This window comes from Rissa tridactyla, chromosome 1 (genome assembly GCF_028500815.1).
Source record: "Rissa tridactyla isolate bRisTri1 chromosome 1, bRisTri1.patW.cur.20221130, whole genome shotgun sequence".
In the NCBI taxonomy this organism is placed as follows: Eukaryota; Metazoa; Chordata; class Aves; order Charadriiformes; family Laridae; genus Rissa; species Rissa tridactyla.
In genome coordinates, this window is record NC_071466.1 from 217,776,537 (window position 1) to 217,801,848 (window position 25,312).

At 48.5% G+C, this 25,312-nt stretch overlaps 2 protein-coding genes across 4 annotated transcripts; one reads left to right on the plus strand and one right to left on the minus strand.

Annotated features, from left to right (window-relative positions):
* Positions 1 to 58: 58 nt before the first annotated feature.
* MEST (mesoderm specific transcript) lies at positions 59 to 9,894 on the minus strand. Its single transcript, XM_054192978.1, has 12 exons — positions 9,821 to 9,894; positions 7,898 to 8,052; positions 7,226 to 7,305; positions 6,716 to 6,793; positions 6,160 to 6,296; positions 5,756 to 5,814; positions 5,459 to 5,499; positions 4,990 to 5,060; positions 4,318 to 4,419; positions 2,468 to 2,544; positions 1,867 to 1,930; positions 59 to 1,399 (listed from the first exon to the last, which is right to left on the minus strand). The coding sequence occupies exons 2-12, from the start codon at positions 8,049 to 8,051 to the stop codon at positions 1,282 to 1,284; spliced, it is 981 nt and encodes a 326-aa protein (XP_054048953.1). The 5' UTR covers position 8,052; positions 9,821 to 9,894; the 3' UTR covers positions 59 to 1,281.
* Positions 7,026 to 24,910, plus strand: CEP41 (centrosomal protein 41). 3 transcript variants are annotated; one of them, XM_054192962.1, is made up of 11 exons: positions 7,026 to 7,660; positions 11,197 to 11,260; positions 12,308 to 12,355; positions 16,545 to 16,606; positions 17,669 to 17,738; positions 18,213 to 18,348; positions 19,339 to 19,490; positions 19,773 to 19,840; positions 20,583 to 20,697; positions 20,885 to 21,100; positions 21,549 to 24,910. In XM_054192962.1, the coding sequence occupies exons 1-11, from the start codon at positions 7,649 to 7,651 to the stop codon at positions 21,680 to 21,682; spliced, it is 1,077 nt and encodes a 358-aa protein (XP_054048937.1). In that variant the 5' UTR covers positions 7,026 to 7,648; the 3' UTR covers positions 21,683 to 24,910. The 3 variants fall into 3 exon arrangements, with proteins under 3 accessions (XP_054048937.1, XP_054048942.1, XP_054048929.1); XM_054192954.1 differs by lacking the exon at positions 7,026 to 7,660 and adding an exon at positions 9,971 to 10,177; XM_054192967.1 differs by lacking the exons at positions 7,026 to 7,660; positions 19,773 to 19,840; positions 20,583 to 20,697 and adding an exon at positions 9,969 to 10,177.
* The last annotated feature ends 402 nt before the right edge of the window (positions 24,911 to 25,312 follow it).

Sequence of the window (25,312 nt, forward strand, 5' to 3'; positions counted from 1 at the left end):
AAGGGAAGCTATTAAACTTCAAACATAAGCAGTTAAAAACCACACAAAACCCTGCAGAGTCTTCCAACCTGCAAATTTACGATTTCATGATGATTGTCTCCTCTGTTCCACACAGAAAAATCAATGTATAGAGAGAGAAAGAGATAAAACTTCACTTATCAAGGCATATTCAGTTCTCTGATCCTTAGTCATGTAATACCAGACAACAGTGCAGGCTCGAGAGACCTTGTGGTGACTTCCTTGTGAGGGAAGTTCCGCGTCTCTCTGCTGATGAATTGTTTCTTTTCGTTATCAAGTCAGGGTGAGGAAGGAAGAAATACTGTTTTCATGGTAATTGAAACACCTGTCCCAGCTCCCTGGGGCTGAAATAGCTATTGCTCAGAAGAACACCTTGGCTTTTGCTAGTGCCAGTGCTGCATATTGGGCTTGCTCTAGTGAAACGGGTACGAGCCTGCCCTAGTAGAACTGCGTGCTACAGCCGAGCTTCAGGGAAGCTCCTGAGACAGTCCCAAGGGTGTAGTGTCAGTGAGTGGCTCTGCTTGTTGAACTGAAAATCAGAGAAACAAGGGATGTGGTAAAAACTTAAGGTTTAGAGCTTCCCTTTGGGTAACTGGCCATTACAAAGAAATTACTGAAGACATTACAGTGCCTAATTGCCCCTTTATGGGTGCAGATACAGCAGAGCATCATTGCCTGTATTTTGGCGGATTACATATCCAGCTCTCCTGCTGTACTTAGCGTAGGCAAGCTCAGTTTCAAATTCTTCGGCCAGGTGTTAGAACACTTAGCAGAAGGATATAATTTAAGCTGCCTGTGCAGCGATTCAAAGAACAAACCAACATCCATCTTGGGAATACGCGCATCAACCCTTGGCTGCTAGTGGTCCTGTCTACCCATGTCGCGCAGCGTAGCCTAGCAGTGAAGGCAAGTAAGGACTCTTGGACTGGTGTACATGCTCTGCCTCCCCTCAGGTGCCCCTCTTCTCCCTTGAGCCCCCCCTGGCTCTAAATTCAGAGACAGGCCAGGCAAGAAGCAAGGTGAGTGCAGAGCTGGAAGAGCTGTGGGCATCCTGTAACTGTACCGAGGTTTAACAGTTTTGTCCGTGCCTCCCTGCAGGCTAATCTTTTCCGGTGCTCAAAGGATTTAATTGCATAAAGGCAGCAATTTTGCAGCCAAATATTAGGGTGTTAGTGCAAAATGTTAGATCTGGAGATAAAAATCAAGGTTTCTTCCTACCCCCAAAGCCTGATTCGTAAACAGCGAGAACTGAGCTGCACCAGCTCAGAAGGAGTTGATGAAGTTCAGGTATGCATTCAGGAAGCCTGTCGGATCCTCCAGCTGTGGATAGTGGCTGATGTGGTCATCCAGCACAGACACCGTGGACATGGGAAGCACCTTCCTGTTGGAAGAATGCAGCAAGGCTTAAGCACAGGAACTGCAGCTTGGTGTGCAGCCAGCCAGATGTTACCGGTGAGGAGGACAACACCCTCTTGCACAGTTGGGATTCTCCCCATAACGTGGTTTTGGCACAAAAAAAAACCCTGTAGCAGCTACAGTTGATCGCTCTTCCAAGTGCTGGATTTACCTCAAGTAATTTGGAGGAGAAGACTACCTCAGGCAATAAATCTTGCCTCTGTCTGATGTGGTTTTAAAATGCATGATTGATTTGTCTCAGACTTGTGACTTGGATGCCTAAAATGGGGAAGCCAATTTCCAAACTGCAGAAGGTTCCGACTGAATCACCTGGCTGTGCAGGTCACAGGTGGGAATTAAATACAGGGAATTGGAGGGAAAGTCTGAGACAAAATCTCCCTCGAAATGAAACCCCAGTTGTGTATTCCCACTTTATGGCGGGTGTTATCTTACTTGTAAAGCTGAAGAAACTCTGGGTGCGGATTCACAGGGTCCAGGGGCCCATAGATTAGGTGCACTGTAAGAGAGAAGCACAGACAGAGCTTTTATACCCAAGGACATCCCTAAATCAAGCCAAGGAGGTCTGGTGCAGACACATCCTTCCCTAGCACGGAGCTTGGGAAGCTTTCAGCACAACACTGAGCAAACCAGCTGCCAAAAGGGCTTCTCTACCCTGGGGTCAAGTTCAGCCTCCAAACCTCCTTCGGCAAACATCAAACCTTGCCGTGACACTTCGGCTTCCCTGGGGCAGCAGCTGGAGAAACTGAAGGCTGTGGACCAGCCCCTAAAGGAAAGTTACCTCTGCTCAGTGGAACAAACTTTTTCCTCTTACCTTAATAAGCTCACAGCTCCCCCCTGTAACCAAGCCTTAAACTGGAGCTTGTGACACTACCCCCTGCACAAACCAGATTCGAGCCACGTTGTCCTCCTCAGAATAACGAGAGGCTCCAGTGATTAGTGGAAGGAGCCAGCACCACACTCCAGTGCCTGCAGGTGAGGGGGGCGATTCCCAACATCCCAGCCAGTAAATCAAGGAAAACTGATTCCTACTCACGTGGGACAGAGGTGGACATCAAAGCCCCAACCCAACGGTCTCTGTGCTTCTTTCTCTGGTTTATGTACTGCAAAATACTGAAGAGAAACCTGTTGTTACGCAGCGGACGCTGCCTCGAGGTGCTGCACAGCCTGGAGATTGCTCTCGGAGCAATGCACGCCTGTGCAATGAGGTGGAATCTGCATCTCCCACATACAGCCTCCTAGGGCAGCAGCAAGACAGAAATCAGCCTGCTGATCATCTGTGAGCTTAGTGAACTGCCCAAGTTTGTTGGTTTTTTTATTTATTTTATTTAGATAGTCAGCAAATAAAAGTGCAAATGAGGTTGGGATGCTGACTCCAGGTCTCACCCCTGCCAGCTCTGTGCCTCAATGCGGAGTCCAGAGTCCTGCTGCAGGACAACCCAGGTTCATTCAGGAAGGGCGAAACAGCCCATGATCTGGGGAGGTGGGAGGATGAGGTTTGAATCTTTCCCAGCTGAGATGGAAGCAAGTTTTGGTCCTCTGCTCCCAGTCAAATGCCACTGGGTTGTAAAAGGGGGTGAATCATCATAATCCTTGTGCCAGCCGGTGCAGTTGGTCACAGCGGGCTGCAGCCAACCAGCAAACGAGCACCGAAAGGTTGGTTGCTCCCAAGCCCCTTTAGCAAACTCCACGCTTGCTCAGGTGGCAGAGCAAAAAGCGTGTTTGCAGTCAGATCCTACAGAACAGGGCAGAAATCAAAGCCCACGCAGAGGCAGCACCATCTCAGCACTCCCATGCTCGGCTCACCAGTGGTGCAGCAGCTCTGAGACCATTTCAGTGCCCTGCAGAAGAGGAGTCAACACTGAACTACGGAGCGTGGAGGAATGCAGGAGAAGATAAATTGCACTGGTCAGGTCTTACAGTGAAAATCTGAACTGTTAAAGGCTCCTCAGCCTGTCTCGTCACCCCAGCCAGCAACTCAGGGGGACTCCTTGCTCCGGCACAGCTCTTGGGGGCTGAGGCTCACAATTTAAACAGCAGCTTCAAGTCAGTTGGGTTATAAAAAGCCTTCCAAGGATGGGAAGCTATGCTAAATAAACATACTGATACTCTTGACGTGCGACTTTTAAGGGGCCGGAGATATTTTGGCACTGAGCTTCTCATCACAGCTGTGCTGCTGACAAAGGTGATGTTGCAAGAATCAAGAATGATGTTGCAAGAATTTGCCACGATGGGATTTGCCGAGTGGACGGCGTGTCAGACGTGTATCCATTGCTGGGCTTGGGCAAGTATCCCTCGTTATAAGAGGCAGTTAGCGAGCGCCCTTTGGAAGGGCTGAGCTATTTGGTCCTTGCTGTGATTTATCCAGAGATTGTCCCCAGCAGGAGGAGAGAGGATTTTCCACGCCGGGGGAGAAGGACACGCGCAGGCCCCGCTGAATGGATACTCAAGTCACAACCAGAAGCCCAAGGTCCTTCCAAAAATCCCAAACTGGAGAAAACTGCATTTAACTCCAGTTGTTAACAAAACCCCACAAATTGAAGCCCGTCATTTCCAAAGAAGAAAAAAAACCCACCACGTTGTACAGCTCCAGCATTGTCCTTCTCCCACCACGTGCAGGCTTAGATCCTCCTGACTCCAGACTCCATTTATCTGCCTTGCATCATCCCAGGAAGAATCCCTGCTCCTACATCACACCCCAGCTCTTTTTTGGGGTGCAATGATGATTCCAGACCGCAACAGGAGGAGCTGGAGGCTCTGAGGAGCCAGTGTCCAGGGATGTGGCTGAGCTCCAGAAACCTCCGAGCCATGGCATGGATCTGCCTGCAAACAGAGCGACGCCATGGGTGTAAAATGAAGCTCATGCAGCAATTAACAGCAACCTACCTGTCAACGACGAGATTGCCATCGTTGGTCCGCACTGCCGTCCACATGTCCCAGTACTCTGCTGGCGAAGGCTGTGTGTAGGGCCCGAAGACTGCCCCGAGCCTTTAAAAAAAAAAAAAAAAAAAAAAAGAGTTCAGAGCGGCACGGCAGGAGCCATGTTAATGTATGACTCGAAAACTAGCCAAGGGCAAAAAAAAAAAAAAAATAGTTGAGTACTCCCACTGAAAAACACGTGGGTGCAAGTGCAGCACTGCAAGTTGTCCCCCAAAGGCACCCAGTGTTGGATTTAGCGGCCAGACTAATGGGATTTTGGAAGAAAAAAAAAAAAAAAAGTTTTGCAACATCTGATAAAAATATATATCTGATTGCGCACCACGTGCGGAGTTCGATTAGGGTTTTCATTGCCTCTGTCACACGTGCAAGAGAAGGATTTCAGCGTAGTGAAAAGCTGCGTGGTTTATTATTAGGCTGAAGTGCTTTGGCAACGTTGGGGAGGGAATGGCCTAGAGGACCAAGGTCATTCAAATGCAGGGGCAATCTCTCCTGGGACAGTGCCGGGGGATCCGCTCGTCTGCCAAATACCTGCTACACTAATTCCTACGTTCACCCCTTCCCTGCTTGGCTCACATCCCCCATACGGACTGTGCCCAGCAGCACGGGGACCCGACTCACCCCCTGGAGAAGAAAAAGAAGTTCATCAGCCGCATGATGACTGGGGACAGCAAACCCCCATCCTTGAGGATCTTGGGCAGAAGAGAAAAAGGAGACAGCACCACTCGGTATCGTACAGATGGATAAATCCTGCCTCCCCTGAGGGCTTTTACCCCAGGAAAAATCCCCATATCGCAGCAGTTTCCCAGCTCGGCCACAACCCTCGTTAATCTGAGATGTACGTGAGCTCTCGACAGCAAGACATCGGTGCTTCAAAGGGCAATTAGCCGGGATGTTCAGATGAGGTGAGCCGCATCCCGACAGCCCCTGCCTCTCCCCATCGCCTCTAACGATGCCTGCGAGCAGCTCAGGTGCCATTACCAAAGTGGGAAAAGCAGCGGGCGTCTGAGCCAGGTAAAATCCCAAACACACAGAGTCAGATTCCTGCTTGAGAAGCCGCTCAGCACGACTAGAGGGGGTGGCAGCTCACCTTCTGGATGAACCGGGGGTAGTGCGTTTCGGGGAAAATCCCTGGAAGGATGTCAGAGAACAGAGTTGTAACGTTACAAGTGTTTTGCTCCGCATCTCCCAGTCTCTCCCCTTCTCCACGGTGCCATGAAAGGTGGCACAGGCAGCCCGAGGATGGACACTCCTCATTAATTACAGCACCTTAATTGCTATTTGCTTGAGGTTTGAATGATGCTTTCCCTTGGGTGATAGAGATGGGAAGGCCACCCCATTCCATGGATCCCATCCCTTCCAGCCCACCCAGCTGGGCAAACCTTACCTCCATTGGATAAACAGAGGCTGTTGATCAAGATGCTTCCAGTTTTATTGTTCTCATACCTGGGGACAGAAGAGAAGAAGGTGAAATACAACTTGACTTCTCCAGGCTCCAAGTGACCGACCAGCAGGTCAAATTAACAGTGTCAGATCATCTCTGCTCCTCTGTTGTCCCCAGTTTGATAAGAAGGAACTCAGGAGGGAAGTTAAACATCCTACCAGCCGGGAACTGATGGATGGGAACCTCAGATGTGCCTACCATGGATGTGCCCTGAAGCCTCCCAGCCTTCGTTACAGCTGTAGGTACAGGGGGAAGGGGGTTCTGTGCTACATTCTTCCGCTTATCTGCTGGAAATCATCTTGATGGGGACAACAAAGAGCAGACAGAGCATCAGTGATTGCAGTGACCTGTGGAGCAGCTCCTGTGCAACCGTATCCCCATAATCGTGGGACAGGAGATTAATCCTCTGGTGGTGAAGGCCAAGGTGACGCACCAGCCCCTCAACGATGCTGGCTTGCTCGAAGATGGAGTAGCGATGGGGCCTCTGTGAAACAAAGCACAAGAGAAGCCGCAGTGAGAGCCTGACCCCCTCCATGAGCCCACAAACACCTGAATGGAGGAATATGGGGTGGAGACCAGCAGTCTGCGACCCCAAGCAGAGCAGTCGGGATGTCCTGGGCCAGCAGCTACATCCACAAGGCGACGGGAGCACTGCCTTTGCCCCAAAAGGGTCAAGGTGTGCTTTGGAGTCACGTCAAACACGAGTAAAGGCAAGACGGTGACAGAGCCAATCTCCACCACACACCTTCCCCATCCCTTCTGCTATTATAATGTCTTATTCCTTTTCCAGATGTAAACAGGTGAAGAAACGACTGCAAACACCAGTTTTGCGGGGATGCTGGTACGGCAGAACGACCTCTGGGCCAAAAGCAACAGCACAAGTCCTCCTCGCAGGCTACTTACAGGCTTGTCACTGAAACCGAATCCTACAAAATCCAGAGCAATCACCCGGTGAAACCGCTGGGTCAGCCCTTCCCAGATCTGGAAAGAGGAGAAATGTGTTAAAAAAAACAGTTGATGGGAATGGAGAGAGGAAAATGCTGGAGCGATGCGCAAACACGGATGGCGATGCTGCCCTCCACTCCGCAAGACAGCAACTTCCAGCTCCAAGAAAACCACAGGAGGGTGAAATTTCCCAACAAACAGCAAGACCGTCCCAAAAAAACCCCCAATAAATAGTTGCGGGTCTTTTCCTCTCACTTTGGGCTGGAGTGTGGGAAAGGGCAATGTGAAAAGAGCTTGGGTTCTGTGCAAGGCATTGGGAGAGGCTGATATCCCGGAGCGCAGTGGTACCCCCAGCAGAAATTCCTCCGGAGCATCACCCACGCCAGGCTGAGCACCACCTTGTCACCAGGAGAAACCTCGGGGTTTGCTGTCAGCATCCCACCCCCGCCACGCGCTCGCTCCCCTCACCTTGCACCAGTCGTAGCTGGAGGTTGGGAAGCCGTGCAGGAGGACAACAATGTCGGAGCTGCCGACAGCGCCGGTCGAATCTGGGGAGGGAATGGGGCACCCGAGGGTCAGCTTTTTACCCCCTAATTTCCTCCTCTCCCGCTGGGAGCCCAGCCAGCGGCGCGGTGTTACCTCTCCCTGTGCTCCCTCAAAACCAAGCATGGATTTGACTCGCACCACAGCTTCCCAGTGCCAGTGTGGCTTCGGAAACCCAGCCAGATGAGTCACCACAGCCACCAGCACCAGCTACTTGATGCAAACCAGGGTTTTATTTAGCACAAATTAATTGCAGCTGCCCCAAAGTTTCTACAACTGGTAACAACTGCTCCAGCAAAAAGGCTTTTCCTTGCTGTGACCCCTCGGAGGCTCTTCGGATCCTTCCCCATGAACACCAAGGTATTGCTAATGCTGCACATGAACTTCATGGCTTCACCCAATTAAAACATTTTGATAATGAACAGCCACACTGCGCCTGGATCTGCACAGCAGCTCCCCTTAAAGCCGTTACGCTTTGGGAGGGATTTGCCATCACCCTGCCTGGCCTTGGGAACATCCCTGGGGCCACAGAGCCCCCAGCCCCGCTCCCCGCCAGGACAAACGAGGTGTCCCCAGGGCTTGGCGCAGCCCCGTCACCTCTGTAGAAGATGTTCTGGTCCTTGTAGGTGAAGTAGCCTCCGGAGGACCTCCAGGAGAGCAGAGCTGGGGAGAGCTTGGGGGGTGGGATGTGCAGGTAGACAGCGAGGAGGGGCACGCTCAGCAGCCCCACCTGCACCCACCACTCCTTCATCCTGCGGGACAGAGCGAGGTGTCCGTCTACCAGGATTTGCCCCACAACCCCCACGTCCCCGTAACCCACCACCATGTCCCCAGTAACCCCCACGTCCCCCTAACCCACGACCAGGTCCCAAATAACTCCCATGTCCCCAATAACCCCCATGTCCCCCTAACCCACCACCAGGTCCCAAATAACTCCCATGTCCCCATAACCCACCACCATGTCCCCAATAACCCCCACGTCCCCCTAACCCACCACCAGGTCCCAAAAAACTCCCACGTCCCCATAACCCACCACTACGTCCCCAGTAACCCCCACGTCCCCAAAACCTACTGCCATGTCCCCAATAACCCCCATGTCCCCATAACCCACCTCCAAGTCTCCAAAACCCCCACATCCCCATTCCCTGCACATCCCTGGGGTGGCAGGTCCATGGCAGAAAGTGGTCTCTGCAGTAAAGGGGGGTCTGAGGGGGGATGTGGGGCCCATTGGGGGTCTGAGGGATGGATGTGGGCCCCATAAGGGGTCTGAGGGAGGACGTGGGCCCCATAAGGGGGTTAAGGGGGTGCGTGATCCCACCAGACGTCTGAGGGGGGACATGGGCTTCACAGGGGGTTTGAGGAGATGTGCAGCCCTCTTGGGGGTCTGAGGAGGGATGTGGGCCCCATAAGAGGGCTGAGGCGGGACGTGGGTCCCATGGGAGGTCTGAGGAGGGACATGGGCCTCACTGGGGGTCTGAGGGAGGACATGGGCTCCACAGGGGGTTTGAGATGTGCAGCCCTCCTGGGGGTCTGAGGGGGGATGTGGGCCCCATAGGAGGGCTGACGGTGACATGGACTCCACTGGGGGTCTGAGGGGGTTGTGGGCTCCACAGGGAGTCTGAGGGGTAACATGGGCCCCATAAGAGGTCTGAGGAGGGATGTGAATCCCATGGGGGTCTGACAGAGAATGTGGGCCCCATAAGAGGGCTGAGGGGGGGATGTGGGCTCCATAGAGGGGCTGAGGGGGTGTACAGCCCCCTTAGGGGTCTGAGGGGAGACACGGGCCCCACGGGGGTCTGACAGGGGATGTGTGGCCCAGGGGCACCTGAGGGGGGAATGTGGGCCCCACAGGGGTCTGAGTGGGGAATGTGGAACCCATGGGAGTCTAAGTGGGGGACGTGAGTCCCATGGGGGTCTGAGGAGGGACATGAGCCCCATAAGAGGTCTAAGGGGCGATGTGGGCTCCACTGGGGGTCTGAGGGGGAAATGTGAGCTCCATAGGGAGTCTGAGTGGGGAACATGGGACCCATGGGGGTCTAAGGGGGGAACGTGGGACCCATGGGGGTCTAAGGGGGGAACGTGGGACCCATGGGGGTCTGAAGGGGGAATGTGGGCTCCACAGGGGGTCTGAGGGGAGACGTGGGTCCCATGGGGGTCTGAGAGGGTGTGCAGCCCGTGGGGGTCTGAGGGGGGATGTGAGTCCCGTGGGGGTGTGAGGGGGGACGTGGGCCCCACGGGGGTCTGGGGGTGTGTGCAGCCCCACGCAGGGTGCTGAGGCGGGAGGGAGTGGCCTAAGCCCCGCCCCATATCAATAAGACCACGCCCCGTGGAGAAACCCCGCCCCGTGGGCCCCGCCCACCGGGGGGTACCAGACCACAGACCACGCCCCCTCCCCGCGCCCCCTCTCGGAGGGGGTCAGTCCCCGCCCCCCCCCCCCCCCCCGGCGGCGGTGGGCGGAGCCTCCGCGCGCGGCGGGGCCCGGTGGCGCGGGCGCGGAAGGGGGGATCGCGCGCGCCTCACCTGCCTCAGGTGCCTCGGTCGCGCGCCGGCACGGCGCTCCGAGGACGGGGCCAGCGCCCCGCCCCGCGCATGCGCCGCCCGCAGGCCCCGCCCCCTCCGCCCCGCTTCCCGCGCGTCACGGCGCGTGCGGCCGCGGCGTCCCCTCTCGTTGCCCGGCGACGGTTTAGGGCCGTTAGCCGACCTCGCGCCCCTGAGGCGGGCTCTGATTGGCCGCGGGCGCGGCGGGCGGCCAATCGGAGCGAGGGTTGTTGCGGGGTGGGACGGCAGAACAGGACGGCGGGTGGACGGACTGGAGTGAGGGAGCGGTGCCGTGGCAGCGGCGAGATGTCGAGCAGGAGGAGTGTCGGGGACCCGGAGGTGGGACCGGGGGCCCTGCACCTCGCCGTCGGGAGCCGGGGGGACCCGGGGGCCGGGCTGCGGAGCGGCGGCGGCGGCCTCCTCCTCTCTTGAGGGGACAGCCCTTGGGGCGCAGGGTCCCCAGGCTGCTGAGGGTGTGGAACGATTCGGTGGGGTGCCCAAGGGTCTGGGGGGGCTCTCAGGGGTCTCAGTGGGCCGGCGCACCCTCTGGAGGCGTAACTCGGGGCTCGGGGGGATGGTTTCCTGCGGCCCCCCGAGCCGGGCGAGTTACGGGTGGCGGGAGAAAGGGAGAGAAATCCTCCCTTTGACGCTTTAAAGCGGTGGTTTGGCAGCGATTTAACATCGAGTTGGGGATTCCAGTTGTATCCAGTTCTTGGCTCCCCAGTTCAAGAAAGACAGGGAACTACTGGAGAGAGTCCAGTGGAGGCTACAAAGATGGTGAGGGGACTGGAGCATCTCTGTGCTGAGGAAAGGCTGAGAGCCCTGGGGCTGTTCAGCCTGGAGAAGAGCAGACTGAGGGGGGATCTCATCAATGCTCATCAATAGCTAAAGGGTGGGCGTCCAGAGGATGGGGCCAGACTCTTCTCAGTGGTGCCCAGTGACAGGACAAGGGGCAACGGGCACAAACTGGAGCATGGGAAATTCCATCTGAACATGAGGACAAACTTCTTTCCTGTGAGGGTGGCAGAGCCCTGGCACAGGCTGCCCAGAGAGGTGGTGGAGTCTTCTCTGGAGACATTCAAAATCCGCCTGGATGCGTTCCTGTGCCACCTGCTCTGGGTGACCCTGCCCTGGCAGGGGGTGGGACTGGGTGATCTCCAAGGGTCCCTTCTAACCCCTGCCATTCTGTGATTCGGAGGTCTGTCTTTCTGCCTGAGAGGATGCCTGTGGTCTCGCTCGTCTTTTTGCTGTATCTGAGAGCTCTTCAAATTGCCTTTTCTGTTAAGGATTTTTTTTGCCTTTAAAAAAAATACATGGCTATATATTTACTTCCTCTTATCTTTTCCTTTTTAAAACAGTATTTAACCAGGCGCATTCCTCAGAATCCCAGATACCAACATATAAAAACCCGCCTTGATACTGGTAAGTGAAATTGTTGTAGGGTGAAAACACCAAACGTGGTTGTAGGAGTATACAAAAATATGCTGAATGTCTTAACTGTCTCTGTCCTGAGCTGTTGTACCCCAGAGACTGTGCAGCTTGTGACCGTTCCCATAGAAATTACTGGTCTTGGAGTTTCTGTGTGGGGGCTTTTCTTGTATAAACTAATATCTTGACAAGGGTGTTGGTCAAGATAATTATTTGGGGAGTGTCTTTGGGGATTTTTTTGTTGTTGTTGAAGCGTTTGAATTTTATCCAGTAACACCTGCCTATAGTATCTACACAAAAACATTGGGGAAGGGACGGCATGGCCACAGTTGCACTTGGAGCCATGTGTTGGAGGCAGGATTTGAATACCAAGGTCCTGGTTTCAGCTCTGTAAAGAGAGGGCTGTAACATATGGACTCTGTAATGTTCCGAGTTTTAGGTAGTGACTTTCTGAAGGCAATGACTTTGTTCTCCAAACCATCATCAAAACAACTTACCCTTTTGGATAGAGAGGACTTGGTGTGGAACTTGTAAATGGGAAGGGTGTTATGAGGCTGGGTTTTTGTGAATATCACTATTCTGACTAGCAGGGTGTGGACACTTCTGTACCCTTTGAAAATCCTGTAAAATAAGACTCGGGTGCATTCTGTGGAAGAACTGAAATAGTGCTGGGAGGATATTGAGGAGATTTGAGCTCCTTCTGGTCATGAACATTTACAGTGACTTCCCCTCTCCAGTACAGAGGCTTTAAGCTACAGGGCACTGCCTGTTCCTAGAGACTGTTGGCAGCTGCGGTCCAGCAAGTCCTATGTAGCTGGGCCATCCTTGCAAGAAAAAAAGCACTAAGAAGAAAATTATGGTACTTCTTAATTTATGTCTGCCTGGCATTGTCATGGTGAAAGAGGATCTGCAATGAACACTTGTTATTGTAGTCTGATCTCTTCCTTCGAAAAGATAAAATTCAAGCCCTAGTAGTGCTGGAGAAAACCACTAATAAAAAACTTGTAACAAACTGATTTTATTTTTTTTTTTTTGGTACAGGAAACAGTTTGACAAAATACACTGAGAAGCTGGAAGAGATCAAAAGAAGTGAGTATCTGGAGAGGAGTAGAACATAGCTTGTGGTGGGTTAGTTCAAAACTGAGAGAGCGTCGAGGAGCTGGTTTGAATCCCAGGCTTGCGAATCTCCACTCTGAGGATTCCCACAGCCGTTTGCAGGAACGAACTGCAGAAACATGCAGCAGTAGGCTACAAAGATGCTTCTACCTTGATTCTTTGCTGGGCACACTCCACTTTGTCTTGCGCCTTATTTCTGTTTCTCACAGTGCTTTACAGGTTTAACTCAAGATGCCAGGCAGGCAGGTCTAGGAGTCTTTCCAAATTCTTTGTGAAAATTTTGTTATTGAATGGAAACCAGGCAGGCAGAAGTTCTCTGGATTAAGAAAACTAGATTAGACTCATCTGGGAAGACTCAGTCTGTGCTTTTGAGACTTTAGTGCACTTTTAGGTAACAAAATGATTGAGCTTGAGATCTTTTACTTTTGTATAATTGTAACAGAATTCTGTTAGAATGCTCCAAGACTGGAAAGAGACAGGCTCATCCCTGCGTAACGCATTGAATTTACCAGAATAACATTGTTTACCAGAACAGCATTGATGTTTCGAAGACTTTGTGTTGTTCAAGCTAATGAAAGCCGAACTGATTTTTATTTCAGTCTGGTTTTCTGCTGAAAACAGGCACTTTAAAAATTCTTACTAATAAAGCTAATGTTTTACTACTTTATTTTCAGCTACTGTCCAGATTATTTTCACATAGAGAGCCACGAAAGCTATTAAACCTAAAAGCTGCATTTATTGATGTGAAAGAATAATCGGAGGATTAATTAGGATTTTGAATGTTCAGGTTTAGTTCTTAGACCCACGTACTGTATTCCTCGAAGATGGTAACATTGAGATTATAAGGGAGGTCACTAATCTGTCACGTGAATATATTTGTGCTTGGCTTCAGGCAAAATGGTCCTTTGTTGCTCATTTGTTTGTTGGTATTGTGTTTTTTAAACACCATGGGTCTTTGGGGAAAATCGAAAGAGAAATGACCTTGCTTTCCAAAATCCTGTGTTGACAGACTGAGATTTCAGTGCTTAATACTGGATTGCCATCACTTTTTATCTGCGCTGAAAATCTTGTTCTAGGGGTCTAGTTGGTTTTCAATCTCTGCTGTGAATCTGATTTCGTTTCAGGTAGGAGTTCTTTTGTTTAATCGCGGTTCTGGAGTCCGGTAGAAACTTTCTCATTATATTTGAGCTGAATAGACACCTTGTGTTCCCAGGCAGTTTAGAAACTTCTCTCCATTGATTTCTCATGGATAGATGACACCGTTTGGACGCAATTTAAATACCCAGCACAGTCAACTCTCTGTCTCTTGTGTAATGTGAGAGAGTGGGACTTAATACTGCGAGCCCGCTGTGGAATCAAAAACGGTAAGAGAGCTGGAACCATGATGATTTGTGCTTTGGAGGATTGACTTGAGGAGAGACACCAAGTCTCTTCCTTTTCTCTGGTGTTGCCTTCGCTCATTTCTGAAGCTCTGAGGAGCATCTCCTTGAATACGCAAAAATTACAGCTTCAGACCAGTTCACTGAAGCAAAAGATGTCAGAAAATCCGAATGGACCTTCCAGGACAGAACCGGGTACGTCGTGTTGCTTTTGTAGTCGGAAGCAGCACTTCTGAATTTTCTGGTAACTGCTGGGAGGCTCGCGCAAGCATTCACATTGGTGTGATCCAGGTCGGGCTTTGAATAACAATTTTGTGGTTTTGTTGTTGGTTTGTGTTTATTTTCTTGTTGACAGACGTAGTTTTGCGTGGTAAAGGCAAGATCTAGGTCATAAAGGTTTGTTCTGGGATAAATAGTCCTTGGTGGGAGGAAACCATCCAGCAGCTGTTTTGTATAAGCACTCTGACAACAGTTCTGCTTTGTCAGTGTTTATGTATATGTCCAGCACTTCATAAGCTTTGCTGCTTTTATTTGTCCTTCTAAATTAAATTTATTTCCTGCGCTTTGCATGACTGAAGGGCTCTTTTTGTCCATGGCTGGGGAGTTTTAATCATTTGGACATGGGCTACACATGGGGTTTGTGTCAGGCAGATGAGATGGGCTGTAAAAAAAGATAATTGTTGCTGATATTTCTGAGTTATAAAGGGAGGCTTTAGCAAGTTGAACTTCAGGCTTGAAACCAGGTGGTTTTGCAAGAACCACAAGGGTCATTTTCAAGTTAATTGACATTCTGAAGTCTAGTATATACGCAGGTCTTGTACTTCAGACCCATGGTTTGAAATGCGTAGTGCACACTGCAGTGCACTGGGGTATTTTGGATGGGCTCCTTCTTCCTAAGACAAATTGTTTAGTTGCAAATGGACATCGCTTTGCAGCTTAATAAACATTATGTAGGGTATAATGTTGAATTTGGAAACTGCGTGTTGAAAAAATGCTGAAAATTAATTGGACTACCTCTGCAGAAAGTGTATTTAAGAGGGAAAGGATAGGAATAAAAAAACCCAGAGATGAAAGTTCACAATATCTTTTCTTGTGTCTGTTCTGCTACCTAATGTGCCCGTTGGCTGTGTATGGGAAGAATCTTTTCTGAGCAGAATGTCTGTTGGGAAGCGCGTGATCACCGCCTGTATTGGGAAGAGATCTCAGCCTCCAGCGTTCGTGCGGCTTCTTTCTAAACACATGTCAGCTTGAGAGTTTCCATAAGCTAATGTTGCGGTAAATTTTTGTGTAGTGGTTACAGGAATATGGATTGGAGCCCTTCCCCCTTTTTCCTCATCTTCCTTTGCTTAAGCTAATGGAGCATTCAGCAGATGGTTTTTAGAGGATTTAGAATTGCTTAACTGGCTGGATTTGCTAAAGGTCCTGTGCTCCATTGTTAGTCCTCTTAGCTGAACAGCTGCAGAGAGACCAGTTTGGAATAGCCTACAACAGTTACTAAAATTGTTAGAAGAATGCAAAGGACTTCTCTTTTTTAAAAACATAAAAATCTGTGGTTTCAGAGGTGGAGCCTAGTAAGGGAGGAGGAGGAAAAGAAAGGAGGAGCAATTTTATTTCTTGGGAGAGTTTAGATTTGCTAAACGGTAGCTTCAAGAGCTGTAGGCAGTACTTGGTTACAGCTGCAGTGCTTGACACAGGAAGAATTTTGTCCATCATCTTTGCCTGTCCCTGCAAGTGCAGGATAGTTTTGGGGGGTTTTTTTGTTGGTGTTTTTTTTTTTTTTGCCGCCTGTGCTATCTTCTTTCTAACTGTAAATTTCCCAAAGGACAAGGCTTCCATTACTTCCCATGGGAGGCTATTTCATATCAAGATGTTCCTACTGATACTTGTCTTAGCTTCTCTCTCCTACCACACACACCCTTTTGCTTCACACTAGAAGGCTCCTCTCTTCCTTGCGTTTATGCATCTCGACTATCTGTATGCAATCAGACTTCCATCCTTGTCATCGCTTACTTAGCACTGGTAATCTCTGCTCTGGTTGTTTGCCAGTTGTTCCAACAGACCGCTCGGTTTTCTCGCTGCCTGAGCTTTGTCTTCAGGCTTAAGACTCAATTAGTCCAGTTTCTCGGTAGCAATTAGGTGCGCTTCAAGCTGGTATCCGTACCAATCTGCTGTTCAGTTTTCTGCATTAAACACCTTCTGTCAGTTATCCGTTCCTTTAGATATCTGTATCAGCATATTGTAGGAATTAGAATTTGTCAGATGAAGTAAGAAAACCTGGAGCATTTAAATCAGTAAGATTAAACACACATGTTTAGCTTAGTATTTGAAAAGACATAGTCTTGAGATACAGCGCACTGTTTCTACTGTAAATTACACAAAATGAAAATTCAAGTAAATTAAATCTTTTGGTTTAAGAGGCTTTGTGACCATAGTGGGCTTCAAAGAACAGCAGGCAAGGTGATAAACTCATGAAGCTGCTTCCTGCCTCCAGTGAGCACAGAAAGCACAAAATAATACAGATTTGGGTCTAAAAGCAACTAAATCTGCTTTCTCTGCTTTAATCACATCTGGACAAGATTTCTCTTTATAACTGGTGTTACTTTTCACAAAGTCTTCAGGTTTGCTCCTCCGATCCTTCAGCACAAGCTTAGTGCCCAGAAATCCTGCCTTGTTGGAAATGAGATTCTGCAAGAAGAGCTGGGACTAAGCCCGTTACCCGATGTTTGCAAAAGCTGGCAATTAACTGGAAACTGACATTGTCCTCTTCTGTTTTGTTTTTGAAGATTACAGATATAAAAAGGATGAGCTGTTTAAAAGACTGAAAGTGACTACTTTTGCCCAGTTGGTATGTATTGGTCCCTCGCTGGCCTCTGAAAGCTATCTTTTATAAATAGCATTTTTGCTTTGTCTAAAGCTTTCTATGTATATATGTAGCCTTAGTGTATAATTCTTCCCTGTCAGCTTCTTCCTGTCCTCATAGATTTCCCGAAATAAAAGCAAACCGTTCACGCCAAATGTTTTCAGAGTAGTCAAATGCTTTTAGTTGCAAACTGAAGATTGTAGTGACTCTGTCTTTGAAATTTGTTCCCTATTTTTTTGCCCATTAACTTAAGAGGATCTTCAAGCCTCTTACAAAAGAAAAGGGCTATCTAAAGTAGCATTCAAATCTGCTCTCATCGAGATTTGTGTCAAGGAGTCACAGCCTAAAGCCCTCTCTTATAGTGGGTTTAACTGCAGAAGATGGGAAGGTTGTGACTGCAAGGCTTTCCGCGTATTTTTTTTAATTAAAAGGAATGCATCAAAATATTAAAAAATGGAAAATTTTGTCAGTAAATAAAGAGCTGTGCGTTGCTTACGTGTTGGTTCAAGAAAATTAGTAAAAACTAGAAAAAGACAAGCTTGCCTCTAAGGAAAGGAGGAGAGGGAAGGCTAAACTTGCAGATATTGAAGGAGTGGTTTCTGCAGACTCATATCTTTAGTTCCACCAGATTGTTAAGACCAGTCCTGTGATTCTCACTGCCGCGATGAAGTGATTTATTTTGCGAGTGTCGCAGGTCTGCTCTCACAGACCAATTAACCACGTGGAGTTTTATCCAACGTAGTGTACGCTCTGAAATGTTTCAGTGACTGAACTTCATAAAAGTCGGAAAAATATTCTGCCTGCATGGCGCATCTGGCTTTTCTTTATTATAAGGTTGAACGTTCTTTTTTTGCTACAACTTTTGCTTAATAAAAGGACAGACTTGCAGTACAGGCATCCTATATGTGACCTTGAAGTCCAGTAGAAGTTCCATTGAGTTAAATGTGTTTTGGCTTGAGGATTGTTTTTCCTTAAGCTGATCCCCGCTGTCTTTCATTGTCGGTGCATGTGTATCAAGGTATCATTGCTTGCTTTTGTTTCCTGCAGGTCATCCAGGTTGCTTCTCTGTCTGATGAAACCTTAGAAGTGACAAATGAGGAGATCCACAAGCTGGAAGGTAACAATTATTTATTGTAAGCACAAAGAGAAAGAGCTGGAGATCACTGTCATGTGGTGAACTGTGTCCTGACAGACATAGCTGACTATCAGTGAGTCTTTTAATCAGGAGGAAAAAATAACTTAACCTGTGGCCTGCAGCCGTTCCACTTCGGGAACAGAAACACTCCTAAAACAGAAAGGCTTGAAAATAAGAAAGGCCTCATGCTGCCAAGTTTATTGTAGTAACTCAGTAGATATCATGCAGCGAGAATTACATTTTTATTGAATTCTTGAAATGAGATCTTGAGCCTTTAAAAATCACGTGTCTCTATTATTTTTAATATGAGGCTCTCAGTAAGTCATCCTTATAAGAGGATGAAGATAAGGCTGTCTTTAAGGGACATGCTTTCTTCTAAGAATAGAAACTGCGCTTAAAACCTGCTTGTTTATTTCCTGCAGCGTTTTAACTCTTTGTACCCTTTTCTCTCCCCAGATGGTGATTCTGTTGCTCCAGACGCTGAAGTCACAGCAGGAACAAATGGGAAAGGAAGCCCCGATGGGACACCTAGTCCAGTCCTGTTCATAAACAACACAGGAGCCGGGGAATCCTATCGGTCCACGCTGCAGAGGTGCCTGATAATAATACACTATTTTCTTCCTGTCTTAGCAGATAATTATTTTTATTCAGCTAGCTATTTTAAATTGCTGCTAAGTGGCTTTATATTGTATTTCTCATTAAAGCCTGATTTTGCAGGTCTGGGGATGTGGGTGTGAGCGATAGGCAGGTTTTCATGTTTGAGTGAGTTTGGTTTGAGGCTGTAACCCAGCACCGCCACCTGATAATTGTCTGAATGTCTGACAAAGAAATATGTTTGTGGGATTCAATCCAGGTCCCTGGGTTCAAGAATCCATGTTACAAACTGCTCTGGTAAACTCAGTAATGTACCTTCCTGATGATCTTAATGGATTGTCCTGTGATTGAGAATAAGAGTCTGATTTCCAAACCCACTACATCCCTAGTCGAGGTCAGAGATACCAGGAAGACGCTGTAAGAGGAAGCTTGGTCTCAGCCCTTCCCTTGCTGCACCTGTGCAAGTGTTAACAGAAGAGTTGACAGGCTTGGCGATCACGTATCAAAGCCATCAATTTAGTCACCACTAAGAGTATCGGGAGGTTTCTGTTCACGTCCTGTATCCAGTCCGGTGATGAAATGGGAAACCTCTGCATAGCACTGCTTGTAGATGACTGACGGTTATTTATTGTGTCTGACTTGCTGAGATCTTGACACTGGCAGCTTCTTAGAATTATTCTCCCTCACCCCAAAGTCGCTTATGACATAAAACACCTGGAATTAGCTGATCCAGAAGAGTATGGTATGTTCACATAGCAAAGCTGTACTCTGTTTATTTCTTTATATTGATAAAAATAAAATCAGCCTCTTATAAGGTAATGGAAAGCCTGAAATAGAATCTTTCCATTTTTATGTGGTGTCTGGCTGTACTGGAAAGTAATTGGGCTATTGGAACAGTTTGATGTTTTCCATCACTCTGACCTGGCAAAGAAGTACAGAAGTGTTCAGAGTGACAGTTTGCACCGTAATCTTCTCTTTCCTCTTGTAGTGTGATAAGTGGCATTGGTGAACTTGATATAGAAAAGGACACTCCAAAGAAAGTGGACGCTCAGGCTAAAGACATGCCTTATCCCGACTGCCCCTTCCTGCTTTTGGATGTACGAGACCAAGATGCATACGACCAATGTCACATTATTGGAGGTGAGGAGGCCACGCAGCAGCCTCGTGTCAGCTGGGATCATATGTTAACTCTTTCTGTCATTCTGGCTGGCTTCATTTTTTTTCCCCCCCAAGGTGGGACATCACTTGGGTACAGAATGTTCTCAGCACTCATCTTCCCTGGAAAGGGATGAGGGGACTGAGCTGATGTTAGTCCCTTATTCAGTGGGTTTTCAAGTCTGTTCAACTCTAACAAGTCTATGTCAGTTGTGTGATGGTTGGTATTGAGCCGCTATATGATTTTTCTCTTTTTCTCCTCTGCAGCTTATTCGTACCCTATTGCAACACTGTCTAGAACAATGAACCCATATACAAATAGTATTCTGGAATATGTATCCTTTACATATAAAGTGCTGGAATAAAATAAATAAAATTGAGGGGATGTCAGTGGGGGCTTCCAAAATCAATTGTAGCTATAGCAGTCATTGTGACCAGGACAATGCTTAACAGACAAAATCTGGTGATTTCAAGGAGGGTGGGAGGGGAGGTCCTTTATGCTGTCTGTGATTGCCTGGTGGGAGCTGCCTGAATTTGGCTTTTCTTGGGATTTTGACTGCTGGAAAGCAAAGCTGTACTACTTGGACCCCCTTCTCCTGCTGTTGCTGGAGTGCTGGGCTTCTTGAGGGATGCGTTCATCAAATCCTTTGGCTTCCTCTCAGCGTGTTGATGGGAATTGGCTTTTCTGTGGAGGACAGAAAGAGGATTATTAGCTACGATTAGGCTGATAATTTCCTGGATTGTTAGCTCGAGGGTTGCAGCGGAGAGGGGAGGCTGTAAAAGAAGGTGCTTCTTGCTATTGCCTGTTCCTAACTAACCATCAAAACAGTGGTGGACACAACGGGGCTGTGCTCCAGTGGGGATTAGGCTGTGTTCTTCCAGCATATGGTAAACCTCAGCTACTGAGAAATCGGTTTTAAAGCACAGGCGAAGGGAAGGCATGCCTGCCTGATGCTCGCAAATCAAGTAGGGAGTCTGTCTACAGTCCCATTTGTTTGTCTCTCTTTTTTTCTTTCTAAAAGATATTAATGGTCACCTTCGGTTTACAAATGAATCCTTAGCTCTTCTATCTATCAGAAAAACGCACATGGAAAAATCATCATTTTGTATGACAATGATGAGAGGTTAGCCAGCCAGGCAGCAACAACTATGTGTGAGAGGGGCTTTGAGAACTTGTTTATGCTATCTGGAGGTAAGTGGGGATGGGCAGGACTCCCTGAGATCTCCGTGGTTATACGGAGAGCAGAGAGCAAGGATTGTATGAGCTGGAGGTTGGAAAGAGTTGGATATTCAGCTCTGTTGAGTGTTTGCAACTGATAAAATCACGGATCCCTTTTTAGCTGGCAGTCACTAATAACGTGTGATCTGTATGTCTGCAGGCCTGAAGGTCCTTGCACAGAAAATCCCAGAAGGACTGATCACCGGCTCGCTCCCTGTGTCCTGCCAGGTGGCAGGTCCCCCTGGATCTGCCCGAAAAAAGACCTCTCCCAAAGCGCCACCCACACGTGCTGAGAATAAATGGAGATTCACTGCAGAGGATCTACAAAAGATAAAGTACTACCTGGAAGAGGAGCACATTCCTTCAGACACTGCCAGTAAGACTCCAGGACAAATGCTGTAGCTGCTTTCTGTAGCTCTTGAGCCTGCCCTGCAGCAGTTCCCTGCTTTGCTGTCTTCTCTCCATGAGACTGCTGGGAGAGGGAGAATTTTTTTCTAAACTGTCTGAGAAGATCTACCAAAACCTATGCTATGCTGATCCCAGAGGACTTAAGTCTTATATAGCTACGTGATGGCAAATCCTGGCCCAGCTGAGGGCGGGCATATACCGTTCTGTCTTTCAAATTCTTAGCCCTGCACAAGTAGATAGAGACTGCCTAGAACCCCCTGCCGAATTATTGATGGCTATATATGTTTACAGGGAGAGCTGGAGAGACAGCCAGGGGCAATAGATCATTGGTGTGTCTCTATGTTCTGTCATTTGCACAGCTTCTGATCTTTTCTGTTTGATTTTTTTTCTTTCTCCCCCCCCCGCCCCCTCCCCAGGCCATCTTAGTCGTGGTTCTTCAGGCCGCAATTCCAAGGTGACAACCGCGAGGAGCAGCGCCACTGGCAACGTGGCATCCCTCACTGCCCGCTCGTTCAGCAGGAGCAGCCTCCAGAACAGGCCATGGAAATAAGCAGCGGTGTCTTCCAGTAAATGAATGTCCAGGTTCTGGGAACCCTGAGCAGTGCAGCCCGTTTGTCATTTTAGGAATCCGCAGGGAAAAGCAGCAGTGGTATATAAATGGCAGCTCGGGTAAGGCTGGGGGAGCTGGAACGGTTGATGTTTCATAGAAGCAGGAACGGGATCACTTTGGCAAGGCGGAATTTTAGGTACAGTGTCAGGACAGAGTTATCTAATCGATTTTGTAGGGGAGGGAGGAAACTGGTAGTAAAGCCTGTGACCAGTAGAAATGGTTCTGCGAAGCTTGTAGTTCAGAGGAGTGAACTTGTGTCTGTAACACACTCCTCCTGTGCTGTGCCCGGAACCACAGACTGTGCAAACAGGAGAACGCATGTGAAGATAAATGGGCCAGAAATCATCCATGAGCAAAAAACATGTTTTGTAGCAAAGATACAGACATTCAGCAACTTGCCAAAATGTTGGAGAGAGAATTCCGTAAGTTTGTTGGTTCGTTTTATTGGGGTTTTTTAATTTTTATGTTAATGAACAGAAGTATTAGTAATAAAGATGTTTGTGGAAATATCACCCAGCATGGCACTGTAACCTGACAGCCACGTTTACTTGTGAACAGTTTGTGAAACAATTCTGTATTTTTAAAGGTGAGCTGGAGGAGAAAATAACTTCATTTTCCCTCTTTTCTCCTTCATTGTCTAGAAGGCTTGGCTTCTAACTGTGCTTTTTCTGCTTTGTTCCTTGCCGTTGTTAGAGCTACTGTGTGGTGGTTTTGGTTCTAAATGAGATTAAATGAGAGAGTAAGGCTGCCAGATGTGCTGAGCAGGGTTTTAGCTGGCATTTCTTAGGGCAGAATCATCTGCTGTGCCCTTCTTCTTGGTGTGCAGGCAAGGTGTCTCCTTAGTTCGACTGTGCACCGGTGGTTTGCTCCTTTTCCGACTTGCCAGAGCAGGTTGCTGGTCACTAGAGCTCTAGAAAATGATGTATGTGGAGGAGCCAGTCACTCTTCTGCTGACAAGGCTGACTTCCCTAACCATCATACAGGCAGCTGCGGGTCAAGGTTGGGGAGCAGGATGTCATTTTTGCTTCGTAAAATGATTTTGTGATACTTGGAGGCAAACTGTATTCTTCAGTGGAGCAACGAAGAGCTCTGCGGTCCCGGTGTCTGATAGAGGCTGGAAATGTGTTCCCAGCTACACCCTCGCCAGTGCTTTTGGAGTAGCCCCTTTAAGGTTAGAGGGGCTTCTGTCCCTAAAACCCAGCAGGAATCATGAATTGGGTAACTGAAAAGGGCAGGAAGATTTCATAGATAATGAGTATCACAGTTTTCATCCAATCTGTTCTTCCACCATAGCAGTATTGGCGGGATGACCTGGAAATCATCTGAAACTGGCCGGTGACAAAGCAGAGTTGCCTACTAGAGACATCGTAGGTGGTTACGGAGGGATCCTGCTCTCTGGCCTTTACCTACAGGATTGCTTAGCTTGGTCCAGCTTTGGCTTCTTGGTCTTGTGGGGTTTTGTGTGTGGCTTTTTGGTTTTTGGTGGGGTTTTTTTCCCCCCTTTTCAAAGTAGACAAGTAATCTTTAACAGATCCCAAAATTCCCCCCTGGTGCAGACCATCAGGGGATAATTCTGGTGAAAGGGCAAAGTGAGAGAAATTGCACATAATTTCCAGTTTGGCGGTTTAAGACTCGACATCCCTGAGCACATTTATCGTGTTTATTGTGTCTCCATGAGTCTTAAATCAGAGGAGTGCTGATACAGGGAGCGGCAGTCGCATCCTGATGAGAGCCATAACTTCAGTCCTTTCCAGAGAAGAGCGAGGTGATCGGCACAAACCTCTGATGCTGTGTTGGGATCCCCCGGAGGGAGAATAAGGGGACGAATCAAAGGGCATAGGGCAGAGCCAGCATTTAAAAAGTACTGAATGAAGTACTTCAGAGCTGAATGCCCCCGTGTGTTCAAATGCACATCTATATTTTTATATGTAACAAAATCTGATTGCAGGGAGGTAACTTAAAGCTCTCGGCTTCCCAAAGAAGTCCTTGGATTTTAAGTTGTACAAACCAACTCTAATTTGTACAAACTCCCTTTGCAACCCTTCCGCTAAGGATTGCGCGTGTCCTGGGGTTCCATGAGCAGCGTGTGTGTAAGTATGTACTGTAAGGGTTGGGCTGGTCAGGTATGAAAATCAAAAATTTAAAGATGTTATTTCAGCCCATCCTTAGGAAGCTGGATGCGTCTTGCGAACCGCTCTGCGTTCTTACTTGATCGCACTTCTGGAAGACTTCTTGTTGGTTTAATTGTAGGCATGTTTATTTTGAACGAAATAGCTCGTCTTCCTGTGTCAGGCCGGTTGGCTTTTCATGGAACGGCAGCATCGCTTTTGGAGATTAAACTGGTTTTTAAACGTTCCAAGTGGGAGCTGCAGGGACCTGGATCTTGTCTTGTGCTTGGGAAGCTGACTCATCTCTTGGGGCTTTAGTTACTGATTGACAATGCTATTAGGTGGCCTAATAAAATAAATAAAAGCTAAATAAAGTTTTCAAAGGAGTTTGGTACTGAAGCATCGCAGAAATGCCCCATTTAGCTTTGAACGTGTAATGTGGCGCTCGCATCTGCGTAGTCTGACCTTGATGTCTGGAGTCTGCTGCTCCATCCCGCTCTGTACGATACCTCCGTTTTTATGTCGTCATGAAATAAAAACAATGAACAAAGCATAATTCAGTTGGTATCTTGCCTAGGCATCATGAAAAATTATACTATTGGATTGATGTAGCTGAATGTGCACCAAAGAGGTGAGAGCCAGTTGTTACCCCCTTGAAAGATGGGGACTGGTACAGCACACAGGGTCTCCCTGGTGCGCGAGATCTTTCAGCTCCATGAACGCTTGGAAGCGTATAAAATGCGTCTTTCTGAAAACAGACATGAGAATAGTGGTCATTGTGTCGGCTTAAAATCCTGATTTTGCTATCCGGCTGTGGGAGACAGATCCAAAATCCCTGGCTGCTCGGGGCTGCGTGAAAACCTCCTTCTGAAACGGAGGGACGAAACTAGTCTGAGCTCTCTGAGATCCTCCAAATCCAGGGCATCAAAGGAAGAACTGAATGTACTTTCCCATCGTCTCGATGGATTTGTCTGGTTTTGGACTCTTTAACTTGATATGGTTTGGAGAACAATGTCAAACTATATAGTCTGGAAGTTTTAATTGTTTAATTTAATAAAAAGTAAACGACACCATATGGGTGAGTGCTTCTTTTCAGTTTGAGCTTTGACAACTAAAGCGAGAGTGTGGAACAGCAGGCGCTTGGCTTCCCCTCCCCGTGGGATTGCAGCGGGTGAGGAGGGACCAGCACTGTGAGTTGGTGTTCAACCGCAAAATCACGCTAACCCAATTTCCTCATGTCCCAGAGCCACCCCAGTTCCCCGGGAGGGCTGGGGAAGGTGGGCCCCCCTCCTGCTGACACCGCAGTGGTGTCCGAGGTCTCCGCTTACGCGGTAAGTGTCAAACCGAACCTCTTTCCCTGCTCTGACAGAGGGAAAACAAGCACTTTTTGTGTCCCACTATTTCCGTGCCCTTTTAATGCCCTTTTCGGCCCACTGGGCCAGCACGTGCTGTTTACGTTGGC